Source organism: Neophocaena asiaeorientalis, unplaced genomic scaffold (genome assembly GCF_003031525.2).
Source record: "Neophocaena asiaeorientalis asiaeorientalis breed wild unplaced genomic scaffold, Neophocaena_asiaeorientalis_V1.1 scaffold648, whole genome shotgun sequence".
Classification (NCBI taxonomy): Eukaryota; Metazoa; Chordata; class Mammalia; order Artiodactyla; family Phocoenidae; genus Neophocaena; species Neophocaena asiaeorientalis.
The window spans coordinates 5,294,052-5,311,061 of NW_020172781.1; the positions used below are offsets into that span (position 1 = coordinate 5,294,052).

A 17,010-nucleotide genomic window follows, 5' to 3' on the forward strand; every position below is an offset into this window, starting at 1 on the left:
TATTTTGAAATGAGTGTACCTTGCTTTACCTAATGGGTGTGTAAATAGAACTTTTGTAAGTCAAATCCGCTTGGCACTTTGATTTAAACCGTTTCTGCTGTGATATCTTCGGTTTTAAACTTCAGTTTACAGCAGTTTGGCGCTTAACAGCTCTCAAGCTTTTTTACCCACATCTTTTATCCAGTATTTATTGCTTTGAAAGTGACATTGGCAGTTCAGTAGGGAAACTGACTTTATAAAAGGCACTCTGGGGGAAAAAATCGGAATTCTTTCCTATGTCATGAAAATCAGCTCATTTATCTGTTTCTAAAGGTTTTATGCATCATCCAGGCTGTCCTATATTTTTTAACTTAACAATTGAACCAGGTAAGTAGTAAACTAAGCCCCGTGTGTCTGTCATCGAGCTTCAGCATTGCTCAGCTCATAGCCCGTCTTCATCTCCACCTCCTGCCCCTCATGTATTCCGTGTTCTGGAGGGATATTCACCTAATAATACTGTAGCACGTATCTCTAAGGACTTAAAGGCCTTGGTTTTTATCATTTCTAGAAACATTAGCAGTGATACCTTAACGTTATCAACCATCCAGGCAAAGCTCCAATTTCATGTTGTTGATTGATAGGTTCTCTCTACCTCGTCTTTATCTTCTGCACAGAACGTTAGGTGTTTCTGAATTCAAGCAGCGGCTGTGAGCAGTCAGAAGAATCTGTGTTCTCTGGGCTGGCCGGCCATCCACTTCCCTGCAAGAGGCCCGTTCTGTGGGTGAGAGGATGTGGGTCAGTCGGGGACCAAGGGGCCATGGACCTTTCCTTAGCAATCCAGGTCATGTGGTGGTAAACGGTTTTGTTCTCTCGCTCTTGCCAATCCTCTGACCTCACCCTCTCAGATGTCCACAGGGGCTTGTTACAGAGGTGGACCTTTCAGACTCGAGCAGGACCCGATTTAGGTGCAGGGTGTTGACTGTTCTAGAAATAGATTTTCAGGAACATAGGAGTGGGTTTATGTAGTCCTGGGGGGGAAAAACTGATGGTAAATAGATACATGAAAAACCATTTCAGCTACTCGTGTCTTAGTGCAAGATCAGCGATACATCCCTGTCAACATAACCAACCAGTTCTGTCTCGGTGTCTTGTTGAAATAATTACCATCTTGGATCTGTTTTTCTCCCAGAACAATATAAGGAATAGGGCTAAAGTTCTGAAAGAATCCCTCCTGCCCCCTTAGGATAGATGTGTGGGAACATCTCTTGAATAAGGTAGCAAAGTTTCAGGCATTTCTGTAACAAAATACTTTATTAGTAATTTGTTGTTAAAAGAATACCCTTCACATAGCTGAAGTGCAAATTCTCCCTCTGGTACAAAGCAAGCACTTCTGTCAGGCTTCCTTGGTGTGCTTATAAAGAGCAAGACGATTAGAAGAGTGAAGGTTTAAGAAATACCTTATGGCAGCATACAAATACAAAAATACTTTTTATCAAGGTTTGAATAACTATTACTTGGGGCCATTTCATGCATCATTTCACTTTACTAATCTTTCAGAAATTCAGACTAAACAGCAGCAGCCAACTTGGAAACTTGGCTTTAGTTACATGTAACACTTTACCTTCTAACAAGTTGCTAGGAACATAAGGCCACTCCAAGGCAATCTGCTCTGCTTCCCTGAGGGGACAGTGGCTGTGGGGCAGGTGAGTGGATTAAAGGGACGCATCCTGGCTGTGGTCAAGTGTTTCTCGGCTCCTGTGAACTGGCGCTCTGACTCCTCACAAATGCTTGTTGGGGACTGACTGTCTTCAGATTTGCAGCAGGATTTAATTGTTAGGTGACAAACCCAGACTGAAACATCTGGTCTGAATTGCTGCAATGTGAGAGACATCAATACAAAGCACCCAGGATAGCCACGCCCCTGTTCTTAATTAGAGAAACGGCCAACGTGGCAAAATAACAGCCTCTGGTACCGGAGTTTGCAAACTATGGCTCAAAGAACCTTCCTTGAAATAAGCGAGGTATCTAACTAGATATACTGTAAACGTTCATTTCGTATCTCAGAAATTTGCTCTACCGGTAAGGACTAGTCACAACACTAACCTCTTGGTAGGGGAGCCAATGCCTGTACGAAGGAAGCTTTCAGTCACTTCCCACAGCTGCGACCGGGTTCTCCTCAGCCGTGCGGACTTCTCTCAGGTAGTCACAGACCCTCGCGGCCAGTTCCAAAAAGGGCTGCAAGGGGTTACTGCTCCGGACCTCATCCCACAGCTCCCCACAGCTCCCCCACCTCAGTGCAGATTCTGCTCCAGAACCTGTATTCTGGTCACACAAGGAGCACTGATGCCCCCAAAGCCTGCTGGGGCCACACCAAGGATCGGGGCCACCAGCACAGACAGCACACATTTAACCAGCTCTGAGGGAAATAAATAACTGGGCTCAGTTATGTTATCTTAGGGACAAGGCTTAATAACTTAGTTTTCTTCTTTAAAGAAGCATTTGGAGATAAAGAATTTTAAGTTTCTTACCCATCTCCTTTTACTCTGGGAGATGACTAGGTTTCTAGAATCGCTGAGTTTCTTGGATTTATTCCCCCCCGGGACATCCTTTGCCACCAAGGGAGGATTTAGAGCGTTAGGGCTTCACAGGCAGCGTCTCCTTGAACCTAGAGTGGTTGGGTCTGGCCTCTGGCAGTGCCACAGGGTACTCTGTGGTGGCAAAGAGCAGGGTGTCCAGGGTTGTCTCCGTGCACTTGGCAATGAAGCGGATGAACGGCCTCACGTCGCCTTCGTTGGCCACCTCCAGCACGTGGTAGTACTCGGACCTCTGCTCCTTGCGGATGGTGATGGGCGGGTAGCCCGCCTGCATGAGGATGAGGTTCATGAGCAGGCGCGAGGTCCTGCCGTTGCCGTCGATGAAGGGGTGGATGTAGACGAGTTTATAGTGGGCCAGGGCCGCAAACTCCACCGGGTGCAGGTTCATGGCGTCCTCCGAGTTGAGCCACTGTATCAACTCCTGCATCTGCTTCTCCACCTCCTGAGGGTGGGGCGGGACGTGGTGGCCCACCAGGACCTGGGTCGTGCGAAAACGGCCAGCTTCCACGGGATCCACGTACCCCAGCACCCGCCGGTGGATCTCCAGCACGTCGCTGATGCTGACAGAGCCGATGCGGGAGAGCAGCGTCGTGTTGACGTACTTCATGGCCGCGTGCATGCCGATGACCTCATTCTGCTCCTCCAGGCTCTTCCCCGGCACGGCATAGCGGGTCTCCAGGATGTGCCTGATCTCTGAGAGGGTGAGAGTGTTGCCTTCGATGGCCACTGTGTGGTAGATGTGGTGGTAGTACGTCTCCTCCATGACCCGGCGCAGTGCCGAGTTGCCCTTGGGGATGGACATGACCTTCTTCACTTTGCTGTCGATGATGCTGAAGTACCGCTGGTCAATCTCCTCCACCAGCGGCAGCGTGCGGTCGCGGTTGACCAGCGCCTTCTTGTGGTGGGGCGCGATGGTCAGTGCTCTGGTGTACAGGTAGTCAGCCTGGATGATGTCCCTCTCCTCTTCTGAGAAGATGCCGAACTCATTGAGCGCGTCCACGAAGCCCGGGTCCATGTTGAGGGCGTGCAGGAAGAGCTTGTGGGCTTTCTCCCGCTTGCCCTGGCGTTTCATTTCCAGGGCTTGGTTCAAAGCTGCTTTGGCTTCTAACTTGCTGGCTAGAAAAGAGTCAAAGAGGTGTGGGTCAGGGAGGGGCAGAGGACGTTCAGGGGCGGTGTCACCCCTGACAGCTGGTCTCCTCCATGGCCTCAGGGGGCTCTATCCAGCCATGTTGTACATGCCCTTCCCATATCTGTATGTGCAGACAGTTTTGTTCCCTACAGCCCAGTGGGGCCCTGTGCTGGTCGCTGTCCACTCAGCCCCAGAGCCATTCTCTACCGTGGGGGCAGCAGCCGGGCTCCTCGGCCCCCTCCTCTGACCTGCCGTCGTTGAGTGGCTGTGTTTTCCTACGGCCGCAGCTCCTGTCAGGCGGCCCTCCCCTACCTCTGCTCCAGCTCGCAGCCGTTCTGGTGACTGCAGGTCCCTTCTTCCCCCTGCCTCCACCCCTGCCCCTTTAGGCCCTGGTTTTCAACTGGACCCTGCGGTACCTCTGGCCCTTTTCTGCTGGCCCTCCCACCCCCAGTGCCAGCCACACCTCCTAGACTTCTTTTAGTTCCTCAAGTGCCCAGGGCTCTCCTACCTTGTGGTCTCTGCCTGGAACACTCTCCCCTCAAACCTTTTTCCTCTGGGTCTCTCCTCAGGCATCCCCTCCTCCAGGGAGCCTTCCTGTGTGCTCCTATGGCTCCCTCTGCTTCCGTATCACCACATGTATCTCAGCCACCTATCACCTTGTCTGGCTAGGAGCTCAGGGCTGACCCCGTACCCCGCACACACGACATAGCTGGTCCTCTAAATACCTATGGGATTAATGAGCATCGAGGCGAGATGGCCAGTCTTACCTGGAGAGGCCTTGGTCTTGACCACCAGCGGTGCTGCATCCCTGGAGGTGACACTGAGCTCCGTGGATGGGCTGGTGCACTTGGTGACAGCAGGCTGGGCCCTGTCCAACTTGCTCCTGAGCAGGTAGAAGCCTTTGAGCACAGCCAGACACTGCTCCTCCATGGCCCCCAGCGGCAGCAGCAGGGCCATCAGGGAGCCCAGCACCATGCTCAGCAGTATCACCCACAGGAAGCGGCCCCAGACTGAGACCCATTTCGGTTCAGTCACCGCCATCACTGAAGCCATCGACATGAGTGTCATCTGGACCCAGGGGTGGGCCCCTTGCACATGTCCACAGTGGCCTGGGAGAGAGCAGGATCTGCAAGGAACCAGGAGTTGTAGGAGGTGAAGCAGGGGAACCGATACCTTGATGACACATTTCTGGCCTCAGGGGAGGCTTGGAGACCCCACGGTTCTTAATTCACTGTGACCAGGGGGTGGGGGTGAGGCAAGGATTAAGGTGCCGCCTTCAGGGCGGTGTGACTGAAAAACAGTGCTGCCACCCAACTGCTATTAAACACCTACTGCGTGCCAGACCCTGTGCTAAACCCTAAGGACCTCACACGTACCCTCCTGCAATCTTCAACAGGAACTGAGGCTGCCCCATTCTCCAGCGGAGACCGGCTCAGAGAGGTGAAGGCCCTTGTCCAGAGTCACCCAGTGAGCAAGTAATGGCCTTGGGTTATGGCTCAAAAGCCTCCCCACTTAAGCATAAATCTGTGGCCTCTGACTCCAAACACTGGGTGCCCTAGACACATAACACACATCTCCAGAACAGCTAAGGTAGTTCTGAGGCTCATTCTTTGGTAAGTACAACTGTTTGAAGGCCTGATTTATTGCCACCTGGGCAGTCAGCTCTTCCTGCCCTCACCCTGGTATTAGCCACAATTCTGTTCCCCGCTCTGGGGACATCCCGCCTAGAGTTTGGGCAGTCTGAGCATCTCAAGAGGAACTCAGGTTGTGGGCCAGAGGGGGTGACCACTTGCCTTCTGTGACAATGAGCAGGTGCGTGGGGCTGGCAGTGGGAGTGGAGGGATCGGGTCTGCAAACACCATCATACTAACAATAGGCATTTATTAAGCAACTACGGTGTGCTGGGCATTGAGCTGAGTGCTAGCAACGCCTTATCTCACTTACCCCTCACCACCTCACGGAGGAAAGCTGCCCCTAGGCTCCACTTTACAGACGAGAGAAACTGATACACAGAGAGCAAGTCAATTCCCAGACAACCTGCAGGGAATAAACAGCGGCATTCGGGAACGAATTCCCAGTGCACCTGGGTCCAGAGTACCCAGGTCTTCACCTCTTTTATCATAACCAGGGCCCAAGCACCCGATCCCAGCTGCTCCTGGTACTGGACCAAGACCCAGAACTGACTGATAAGGTTTCTGGGGGAGCCTGGCTGGTTGATACAGAACATCTGAAAAGGCGTGGTATGAGCTCTAATGGGGAGGTACGGAAGAGGGTGTGGGTCACTGCTTCGTCCAGGTGGTCGGCGCGGGCTCCTCGCCGGGGCTGGAGTTCTCCGAGAAGGACGTGCGTTCTGGGGGCACGAATCTCTCAGCCCTCCCTAGCTAGGAAGGGGGAAACAGGCTCCAAAAGGCGAGGACACTGGACTAAGGTCATTCTGAGAAGCCGCCCCTTTCCGAATCCCCCACCCAGGGCTCGCTGCCCCGCTGCCCCCTTCCCGGTTCACCCCCTCCTCACCTCGCGCCACTACCCGGCCCTGCTCTGCTGTCGCCTTCTCAGCACTCGCAGTCTCGACAGGCCGCCGGCTCCGGAGACCTTTGCCGTCAGCCCGTGGCCCCGCCCTCGGCGACTCTCCATTGGCCGGCCCGCCATCCTCTTCGCAGCGTATTGGCTTCCTCAATTTGTCTGCGCCTCGCATTTCCGGGTTCCCGCTCTGCCTCCGCTTTCCCGGGAAAGACGCGCCGTGGGCCACTCCCATTGGCTGACTCCTGTATTGGTCTCGTGCCCGAAAGGACCAATAAGCAATAGGAGAGGCGGGGCGTGAGCGACAAGCGGGAGCCCCAGGTGCGGAAAACCCCCGCCTATGCGATTTTGGGGCGCTCTGGGTATGGTCTGAAAACTCGAAGTTCCAATTGTCTTTCCCTTAAGTTTCTTCCTTCCGCGGGCCCCCCTCGCCGTCCCCTGGGCCTCAGTTTCCATAGGTGTAAAGTGAGAATGCTGACGGTTTACAGCTGTCCACCCTGTTAGTCTGACTTAACACCCCGCGTTCTCAGCCTCCTCTCTGTGCTACCAGGGTTGCCCTCTTCCCCCGTCTCTCACCTTCTTTTCCTCCTGACTTTTAAATTTACATCCTCTTGAGAAGAGCCTGGCTGGTTCTCTTGCTTCCCGGTGTGGGCAAAGAATGTTGCCTGCCATTTCAGCAAGCAAAGAACTCTGCCCGCCATTCTGGTAGACAATGGATTATGGCCATCCCTCAAGCCATCCTACGTTGCAGCTGCCCAGAGAGTTTGTGCGCCCTAGGTGGAACTCAAGATAGAAAGAAACAGGATACTGGCCCTACATAATTAAGATGCATATCAAAGGAACAATTTCAATGAGCCTACATTCTTCCATCTTCTTATAGAAAGGCACTAAACTCATTCACTTGAGATGCTTTTTGTGATTAGCAGCAATCTTCTGAGTGTTCAACAGCACCCCCAACCCCCCCCAACCCCCCGCAAAAACTCATATCCTGGCTCCTCCCTTACCTCTTTGGAACAGTTCTTCAGAGTTGAGAGGACTCTGTGGTCGTCAGTAATGTCCCTGAACAATTCAACTTTCAGGTTGTATGTTTTGTTTTTCAGTCGACAGAAGTTTTCTCCTTGAAGCAGAGAACTGAAAGCTCCATTTTAATTCACATTTTTTTTTTTTTTTTTTTTTGCGGTACCTGGGCCTCTCACTGTTGTGGCCTCTCCCGTTGTGGAGCACAGGCTCCAGACGCGCAGGCTCAGCGGCCATGGCTCACGGGCCCAGCCGCTCCGCGGCATGTGGGATCTTCCCAGACCGGGGCACGAACCCGTGTCCCCTGCATCGGCAGGCGGACTCTCAACCACTGCGCCACCAGGGAAGCCCTAATTCACAAATATTGACATTAAACATCCAGGACGTGCCCAGAAATGCTACAGTACATGAGTTAAAATATATATATATTAGCAGTACAGATTCTGTAGTCAGGGAAACCTGGGCTTAAATTCAGACTTTGTCACCTTGGCTGTGTGTTCCCTTGAGCGAGTCGCAGTTTCCCCACCTGTAAAATGGGGGCAAACAGCCTACCTCACTTTTGCCCTCAAGTTTGGGATTTGCAGAAGGCCTGACACCAAAGTAAGCTCCTCTTGTCCGATGCACAGCAAGCCAAAATGCTGAGAAACTGAGGTTTGCAACGAAGAGGATTGATTCGCAAGACAGCCAAGCAAGGAGACAGGAGAACAAATCTCTGATCTGCCTCTCCTTGAAGGCAAGGGGCTCCGGGTATTTATGAGATGAAGAATAAAGCTGCAGGGGGGAGGCATGGGGAGCAGGGGGCAGGTGATTGGAAAAAGGTGTTATAATTACCCTGCACAGGCATAAGCTACAGGCCTCTGCACGTTCAAAAGGTCACCGACAGACCCCCGCCCACGCCCAGGTGAATGGTGGATGGACCCCCGCCCACGCCCAGGTGAATGGTGGGTAGTCCTATCCAGTCTCAACCAGCTCAGCTGAACGAGACACAGCTGACTCCAAGTTCCTAGAAAACAACTTGGGCAAATACCTTATTGTTTAGCTATGGGCTGCTTGGAGGACAGGCAAGTCTTTAAACAACCTTAGTGGAAACAGGTGAAATGGATTTAACTCACGGTTGCAGTTCCCCCTATTTTTGATCATTCCTTAATCTTGAGGAATAAAGGCAAAAACCATTCTGGCTACTTCCTGCTGATAAGAGGTGCAGCTTGTGGAATCAAACTGCTTGGTACTCACTCGAAAATATTCTCTTATTCCTGGATTCAAGTTAACATTTTGATTTTAATAAACAATTACTACCTACACACCAGCTGTCAAGGCACTTATAGGCCCAAGATTGGTAACTGAAACCACAGACGAAGATGTACCCTGAGGGGGGCACACAGAATGTCAGACATCTGACATTCTTAGATATTAAATATGGAAGGGACATAGCCTGGGAAAATTAAGTACAGTTTCTACAATATCCTGACAAAGTAGAACCTTGCCAGGGGTAGACACCAGGGCTTTAAAAATCCAAGGACATGAGGAGAGGACCAAATTTCAGCTTAGTCAAGAAAAAAAGGGGGACAGGAAATTCTATTAGCCTAATCTGATATGTTACATCTGAAGACACAGTGAAGATAGGGAGAGTCAAAAAATTAATGACAGGCACAGTCAAGGGATCCAATACAGAATGATCCAATACAGAAAAAAGGTTTTGGATGACAAGTCCTGCAGCTAAAGGGATTAGCACTTCTCAAACTCTGGCAAAAGTAGGTAATCACTGAATTGTCCTTCCAAGCCTGGGAGGTTAGAAGCCAAGAGAAGGCATAACAAAAGAGAACAATCATTCTGGTAATCTAACAAGTTATGTAAGTTGCCTTCTGAGAATTACCAAAGCCACCACTGCAGCAATCCCACTCACCTTGATTTCTTTCTTGCAGCTTCTTTCTGGAAAAGAAACTTAAGATCCACGAAGGGGTTCACTTGCCCCCTTGGAGAAGTCACTGTTGGGGGTCTGGAACCAGCCAAGGTTTGGATGATCTTGGTTGCAGTTTTTCTTCTGCAGCAAAAGCATGGTTTCTGTTTCCCCATCATGTTCCTCATAAGGTCTAGTCCAGTGAGGATGGAGCTGGTTTTCCAGATGTTTATTCTTCCAAGATTCCAGTCTAGAGGTTCCTCGTCTCCCCTAAGAGCTTCCTAAAAGGGGTTCTGCTATGAGTCCAAAGTTGGGGATCCACATGGGGCAGAACCCGTCCACCCCCAGGAATCCCGGGGGTCTAGAGTTTCCATTCTATCGGGGAGCAAGTCTCTCTATCCTTGTGAGAGTTCAGAACCCAAGTATTTAACAGAGGGCTGAGAACTCTGCCTTTTTTTTTGGACCCATGATAGCCTCTTTCAATCAAGAAGTTCAAAATCAACACTGTATTCTGCTCCTAGGTGTTTGTCTTACTGGTAATCAAAAGATCGCCCACAACACTGGAGCAGGGATCCCTTCTTTAGCGGAAGCTCCCTCAAATCTTTTGCCAGGATTTCTCCAAACGTCGTGGGGGAATTTTTAAACCATCCCCCCGCCCCCCAGGAAGTAGTGTCCAGGAGTAACTGTTTTTTTAACTCTTGTATCTAGACCTTCCCATCTGCAAGCAAACAACTCTTGGAGGTCAGAGCTCAAGGGTATGCAAAAAGAAAAAAGAAAAGCCATCCTCAGACTCCAATATGGGAAACCAACAAAAGCCTCCAGACAAAGTAGTGAGCAGGGTGTATGGGTTAGGGATCACTGGGTGAATGTCTTAGGCGTAGCAGTCTTTGCTCTCTTCCCAGGACCCCCATCCCCTCTCACCTCCTGGCTCCCCTTCTGCAGTATCTCTTCCAGAATGGTCACAGGCTGTCTTTTGGGGTTGGAACACTAGAGTCTGCAGTGGGCGAGCCTGCTCAGGGGGTACGTTAATGTCTGTTTGCCCAGATGCAAAGGTAACCCTGGTATTTAGTGAGTCTTGTCCCAGAAGGGGATGGGGCATTCAGGCATGCGTAGAAAGCCGTGCTTCAGATGGGTTTTCCCCATCTGACAGTCTAGTGACTGGAGAAAGGGCTTTTTCAAGGTTTCTCCCAACACCCCACTCACTAACAGTCTCAGAAGAAAGTTTGGAAGGCCAGGTGTTTAAGACAAAGTAAGTGGTCCCCGTATCAATCGGAAAATCCAAAGGCTGATTCCCCACACAGGCACAGTCATCCAGGGCTCCACATGCGAGATACTGATGGACTTGACGGGATTTAGAAGAACCTCTGTCATTCTATTTTTTTTTTTTTTGAATTTTATTTTTTTATACAGCAGGTTCTTATTAGTTATCCATTTTATACATATTAGTGTATATATGTCAATCAACCTCTGTCATTCTTGATCACCTGGCACACCAACTGTTTACCTTTAAGTCTTATTGAGGATGGGACGCTTTTCCAGGGTCCCTCCTGTTTACAATATGCACGCTGGTGGGGTCCCACTATCGGATGCACCATTCAAGTGGGAGCTTGGGGCCTCTTACCTTTTGCTGAGTCCTGGGTGGGGGGGTCATCCATTTGGCCCAGCTCTTCCCTGTGTCAAGGCAGTCACCAGTGGAGTGGCCAGTTTTATTCTCCGTCGTTCCCTTTTCTCCTGAACCTGGTCCCTGCCGTAAAAAATTCTGAAGGCAATTTAAACAAGATGAGACATAGGCATCCCTAAAGCCCCTTCCACCTTTTGTCATTTTCTCTGTATATCAGGGGTGCTCTGACCAATAAGAGTTATATTAGCCATCTTTAAATTCGGTGGAGCCTCAGGGTCTATACCTGTATATTGCCTGTAGGCTTTAAAGATCCAGTCTAGAAATTCTGGAAGATCCTCATTCGGTTTCATTTTTACCTCCTGTACTACACTGAGGCTTCTTTGGCTTGGCAACCCTCCAAGAATGCAGTCTCCATGACGTTCAAGTTCTAGCCCATCCCCAGCATTCACCTCCCAACTGCGGTCTGCTGTTGGTACACTTGCCATGGCTCGTACTGGGTTACCAGGGATTTCTGTGTGCAGCTGATCTGCCTCTCCCGTGGCTTTATCCAGCACCATCCTATGTCCTTCTGAAGTGAGGAGGGTACTTCATAAACTTTGCCTGAACCTTTTGTCTTGAGCGGGGGGGCATGCTGCGCGGCACGTGGGGTCCTAGTTCCCCGACCAGGGATGGAACCTGTGCCCTCTGCAGTGGGAGCGTGGAGCGCCCTAACCACTGGACCTAACCACAGGGAATTTTGAACATCTGCCCAGGTGGGGTTGGGGGTTGCAAAGATCGGTGAAAGAAGATCTTCCATTCTCTTTGGGTCGTCTCTGTAAGCTGGCATATCGTTCTCCCAATTAAATAAATCTGAAGTTGAAAAGGGATAGTGGACCCATATCCATCTCATAGGCTACCCAGTCTCAGCATTCACACCCCCAGTAGGGACTTAGCTTAAGGGATATTGCCCCACCCGAGTTGGGGTAGCTCCCTGGCAGGTATGGGAGGGGGAGACCATTCCTATCTGTTGACTCTCGGAGACCAGGGGGCAGAACTCGAGCCTGAGGCTGTGGCTCAGACTCTGGCAATGAAAAAGCAGGAACACCATCGTCTGGGGATAGAGGAGCAGTCAGTGTCTGACTGACTTCACAGCAAGTGCATTTGAATCAAGCAGAAGAGGTTTCTCGGTTTCTGTCTCCCCTTCCTGTTGGACCATAACCCTGTATCTCCTCTGCATAGGTTTATCCTGATACAACATCAGAGACCGTATATAATGCATCTCATCCCGTTCTTCTTCCCATTTACAAACTAAATCTAGTTGTAGAGTTGTAATTTAAGGATTCTTTTTCAGACCATTTTGCTCCAGAGTCTAAAGGATATCGTGGCCGTGCAATGTTACTAAACAAACAAAACAAACCATTTTTTTTCTTTTCCATGGATTCGTTACTCAAAGTCTCCCAATTTGGGAGAATGCAGCTAGAGGGCTGCACAGGGGACTTGAGTTAACATTTCTCATTTTGGAGGGGCTTTGCTTCCAGGTGGTTACAGCAACAAAATCTTTCTAAGGGTCCTTGCTACAGGCACCAAGAAGCTCAGTCCCCAATAGCCCCCCTTTAACAGGGCAATCAGACGGACGGACATAGATAAGACCAGGCCAGAACAAACAAGACCAAAACCCAGAGCCCCAGGCCTTTCACCCAGGTATGGAGTACCTGGTAGCTGTGAGTCTTTTATGTCGGCTCCAATAATCCTACCAGGTGGGCCTCCAACCCATGACTGGGTGATCACTGCAAAGACAATCCATGCACAGGTGTGTTTCTTTAACGAGATTAATCACCCCAAAGATGTCTTCCAGACTCCAAAGCCCCCAAACCATCTCTTTGTTGCAAAACAAAAATAAGCACCAAAGGTCAGTGGCACCTCGCTGGGGAGATCCAGGGGAGGGTCCCTGACACGATCAGACTGGGAGCTGCTGGGACTCGTCCACAGGCTCCCAGTACCAGTGAGGGGCTGACGAGTCACAGGTAATAGGTGTGTTTGGACTTACCTCCTGGATGGTCCCCCAAATCTGCTCCCAAACCAGGTTCTTGCCTGACACACAAAAGCCAAAACGCTGAGATGCCGAGATGTGCAGCAAAGAGAGAGCGCTCCTGGGTACAGAAGCCTTTCCGTGTCCCTCATTTCTTACGTGTAGGAAAAAGGTTTCAGCCTCCTAGACGTTCCCTAATTAGAGGAAGAAGGGAATGCAGAAACAAGGGAGGCTCAGTCAAGAAACGATAGTGCGATAAACAGAGTCCTAGTTCCTCCTCAAGGGATACACATAACAACCTGATACATACCTCTGAGTTCTACAGGAACTAAGCCCCCCACCCCGGCAGAGGATGGGGCTTCACACTGAGCACAGGGTCCCTCGACCACCTCGCTGTGCACCCATCAGAAGAAAGTCGTGCACCCTGCAGGCCTCCCCCCAAAGGTTTCCTTTAAAAACTCTTCCCTGAAAACCAACAGGAGTTGGGATGTTTTCAGCATGAGCCGCCCATCCTCCTTGCTCGGCTCTGCAGTAAACCTCCCTCTGCTCCAGCCTCCGACATTCTGGCTTGGCTGGCCTCACCGTGCACTGGGCACACGAGCTTGGGTTTGACAATTTCTTGCGAGGCAGTCAAGAAAGGAGGTGAGAGAACAAATCTCAAATCTGCCTCCTCCAAAGCAAGGGGCTCAGGGTGTTTATGGGATGAATAGCAAAGCAGCAGGGCGGCTCCAGGTGTCGGGAGCGTGGGGAAAAGTGATCGGAAATAGCTGTGATAATTCTATGCAGTTGTAACTAAGCTACAGGCCTCGGCAAGTTCAAAGGGGCCCTCACCCATCCCAGTTGAAGGGTGGGTGGTCCCATCCAGTCTTAACCGGCTCAGCTCGAACTACACACAGCTGACTCCAAGTTCCTAGAAAACAACTCCGGCAAACATATTATTTAGGCTCCGTGCTGCTTGGAGGACACACAAGTCTTCCAACGATCTCCATTAGTGGAGGCATGTGGAGTGGATTTAACCCACAGCTTCACCTGGGGCTGCTCCCCTGGGCCTCAGTTTCCCTTGGTGTCAAATGAGGGTGCTGATGGTTTACACCTGTCCAGCCTGTAGTCTGACTTCACAGCCTGGCGTTCCCAGCCTCCTCTCTGTGCTACCAGGGCTGCCCTCTTCCCCCGTCTCTCACCTTCTTTCTTTTGCTCCTGACTTTTTACTTTGCATCCTCTCGAGAAGAGCCTGGCTGTTTCTCTTGCTTCCTAGAGAGACAGCGTTTTTTTCCTGGAAGCAGAGAGCTGAAAAACCTTATCTTAATTCACAAATATTGAAATTAAACATTCAGGACATGCCCAGAAATGCTAAGCATTAAGATGTTAGCAGTACAGATTCTGGAGTCAGGGAGACCTGGGCTCAAATTCAGACTCTGTCACCTCTGCTCTGTGTGACCTTCGGCAAGTGACTCCAAGCCTCAGTTCCTCCATCTGCAAAATGGGGACAAACAGGCTTCCTCGCTTTTGCTCTCAAGTTTGGGATTTGCAGGAGGCCTGACACTTCAAGATTTGACCTCCTTCCTCCGTGATACACAGTCCCCCTGGGGAGCCAGTACTGGGCAGTGGTTGTGGGTGTCACCGATGGAGCCACATAGTCCTGGGTTCAAATCCCAGCTCCGCTACTTGCTGAGTTACATTCAGCAGGTGACTTGACCTCGCTCATCTCCCCTTTGCTTTTCTGTAAGACGGGGGTAGTGTGTTGACAGCACCTCCTCATAGGGTTTTGTGTGAGGACATCCGGCACAAACACTTGCTAAGTATCTGCTCTTGCAATTATTTCCAGAAAAGACACCAAGTCATCGCTGCTTTGTTATCTGCAGAAGAAACTGTCAAAGCAGCTAGGTTACTCCAACCACTGGGGAGAGACCCCATTGTCCTTTTCTGGGTCTCAATCTGATTCCAGTTTAGGGAAGCCACTGACCCAGAGCTCAAAGGGAAGTGTCCAGGCCCAGGCCAGAGGTTGCTGTCACGAAGGGGGCACACTGCAAGGTGAGGGACCCAACAGCTCTGGCCCTTGCCCTCTGGGCTCCCTGTTTATATGTGCTAACTGGCCTCCACTTCCCCCAACTCCCAGCCCTTGGCATGGAGCACAGCACTTAGCAGATGCTGAGGAATTTTGTTGGCTTGAACAAGAGATAACCAAAGCGGGACAAACCATGGAGTTTTTAAGATACACAATCAGGAGGGTGGTTATTTCTGGGGCTTCTTGTTTCTATCTTTTGAACAAAGGCCATGAACATTGTTATCTTGGAATGCCCCGAATTTCACTTGGGATGGCACAAGCAGTGATGTCCTTGTAAACACCTTCCCCAGAGGAGGGCCTTCTCTGCCAGCTAATTATGGGGGACAGCTGATGGAGTGGAAAGCAGTGAGGCTCTGGGGTCAGACAGACGTGTGTGTTCAAATGCAGGGTCCTCTACTTACTGGCTGGATAACCTTGAGCAGGGCACTTACCATCGCCGAGTGGGCTGTCATGGAGCTTGTAGACCTCCGTCCCCTCCCAGTCATAAGGTGATGTAATCACCTGCTTTTAAAGGCACCATCCTCTCTCCATTCCTTGGAACGCCAAGTGTAAACTCTTGAATGAGCTTAGACCATGGTAGCAAACCTAGAAGCTATATGAGAGCTGATAATGAGAAATACTGCCTGGAAGTGAGACACTAGGGAGAGGTGGGGAGTGTGGAGAATGTGAGAACACTTGTCCAAAGTGGGCAGCAGCTTCTCAGCTCTAGCCTACGTTTACCATGCTGGGGTGCAGCCCAAAAGTTGACAGATTTTCCAGTTTTTCCAAAGAAGTGTCAGGCCTAGATTTTAAAGCAAAATGTCTTTATTTTTTAAACAGTTGGCCTGTCTGCCCACTGGCTAAAGTGGGCTGCCAGATTGTAATCCCTGTTGCAGGCTTTTCAAACTTGCAGGAGATGGTGGTAGGGAACACAGGAAGAAATACCACAAAAGAGCATCTCAGCAAATGGCTGCACTACTGTCTGTGGACATCAGGGGGCAGCACCTCACCTGTAATCACTTCCTCCATTCAATCCCCCTGTCAGGAGATCCACTCAATTTTTCTTTCTCTATTTTGTCTACATTCAGCTGTGCACAAAATATGGTCCCTGAAGCAATACTGAAAAGTGGGCTTTCTCCATCCTAAGCATTCTGTATTGGGTGGAAATTGCCTCCCCGTGGTCCATGGAGGAGTTTTCTGAAAGCTTACCTTGACACTTGACAAAGAACCTGGAAAGTGGCCGCCTGGGAAATGTGTCCATTATGCAAAACCAAACCAAACCAAACAAAACCCCTTCTGCGTCTTTAAGAAACAGCAGTCAAGTGCTTCCTCCTGGCAGAGTCGAATTCCAAATGACCCACCTTCATTTAAAAGAAAATACACCTACACTGGTTCTCTCTCCTCACTTGCAGGTTCCTCTTATTCCTTTGCCTGAATTTTTTTCCCCTTCTTCCAACCTAATGCTGCTGTCAAAGAAGAGGCCCCAGCAGCCCTCCTCCCTGACTACTGATCAATTCTTCTTCTTATACATACTCAGCATAAGGTCAGGCCCAGTTTCTGAGGCATCAAAAAAGCCTGGGAGACCCCGTGGAGGTGTCCCTGGGCTGATGGCTCATGCTCTGGATTTAGGATGTTTCTCGTGTCATTCGGTGTTGAATTGATTTTCACCATCGAATGGATCTCAGACATGCAAAGAAGTGGTGTTCTCAGAGCGAGTCATTTGGGGAAGCCATATATATATCTTACTTCCAAAAAATTAAAACCTGTTTTTCTTTTTAACTAACCAATGACTTTATTTCTGAAAAGCAAGATGGGATTATCATAGATGTAATAGAAGGCACAAAGAAACAACAACAAGGGATTCCCTGGTGGCGCAGTGGTTGAGAGTCCGCCTGCCGATGCAGGGGACACGGGTTTGTGCCCCGGTAAGCGCATCTGGAGCCTGTGCTCCGCAACGAGAGACCGCGATAGTGAGATGCCCGCGCACCGCGATGAAGAGTGGCCCCCGCTCACCGCAACTAGAGAAAGCCCTCGCACAGAAACGAAGACCCAACACAGCCAAAAATAAATAAATTAATAATAAAAAAAAGTATTAAAAAAAAAACAACAAGAAAAAAATATACCCGTGCACAGGGAGTCCTCTGGTCGCCTAGTGGTTAGGATTCCGGGCTTTCACTGCTGTGGTGTGGCTTCAATCCCTG

At 50.2% G+C, this 17,010-nt stretch overlaps 1 protein-coding gene across 3 annotated transcripts; it reads right to left on the reverse strand.

Moving 5' to 3' along the window:
- Nucleotides 1-173: 173 nt before the first annotated feature.
- FICD (FIC domain protein adenylyltransferase) lies at nt 174-6,302 on the reverse strand. 3 transcript variants are annotated; one of them, XR_003002773.1, is made up of 5 exons: nt 6,217-6,302; nt 5,647-5,739; nt 4,470-4,828; nt 2,083-3,689; nt 174-754 (listed from the first exon to the last, which is right to left on the reverse strand). XR_003002773.1 is itself a non-coding variant. In XM_024741442.1 (4 exons), exons 3-4 carry the CDS (start codon nt 4,768-4,770, stop codon nt 2,614-2,616), a joined length of 1,377 nt encoding a protein of 458 aa, XP_024597210.1. In that variant the 5' UTR covers nt 4,771-4,828; nt 5,647-5,739; nt 6,217-6,302; the 3' UTR covers nt 1,278-2,613. The 3 variants fall into 3 exon arrangements, 2 of the variants coding, with proteins under 2 accessions (XP_024597210.1, XP_024597211.1); XM_024741442.1 differs by lacking the exon at nt 174-754 and having other exon boundaries at nt 1,278-3,689; XM_024741443.1 differs by lacking the exons at nt 174-754; nt 5,647-5,739 and having other exon boundaries at nt 1,278-3,689; nt 6,217-6,299.
- Nucleotides 6,303-17,010: the final 10,708 nt, after the last annotated feature.

What these genes read in the sequence shown, in the direction of transcription:
- FICD (XM_024741442.1), bottom strand. Translation starts at nt 4,770, where the DNA reads ATGACACTCATGTCGATGGCTTCAGTGATGGCGGTGACTGAACCGAAA. An exon ending in CAAGACCAAGGCCTCTCCAG is followed by an intron (nt 3,690 to 4,469) that starts GTAAGACTGGCC and finishes ACTCTTTTCTAG; the next exon opens with CCAGCAAGTTAGAAGCCAAA.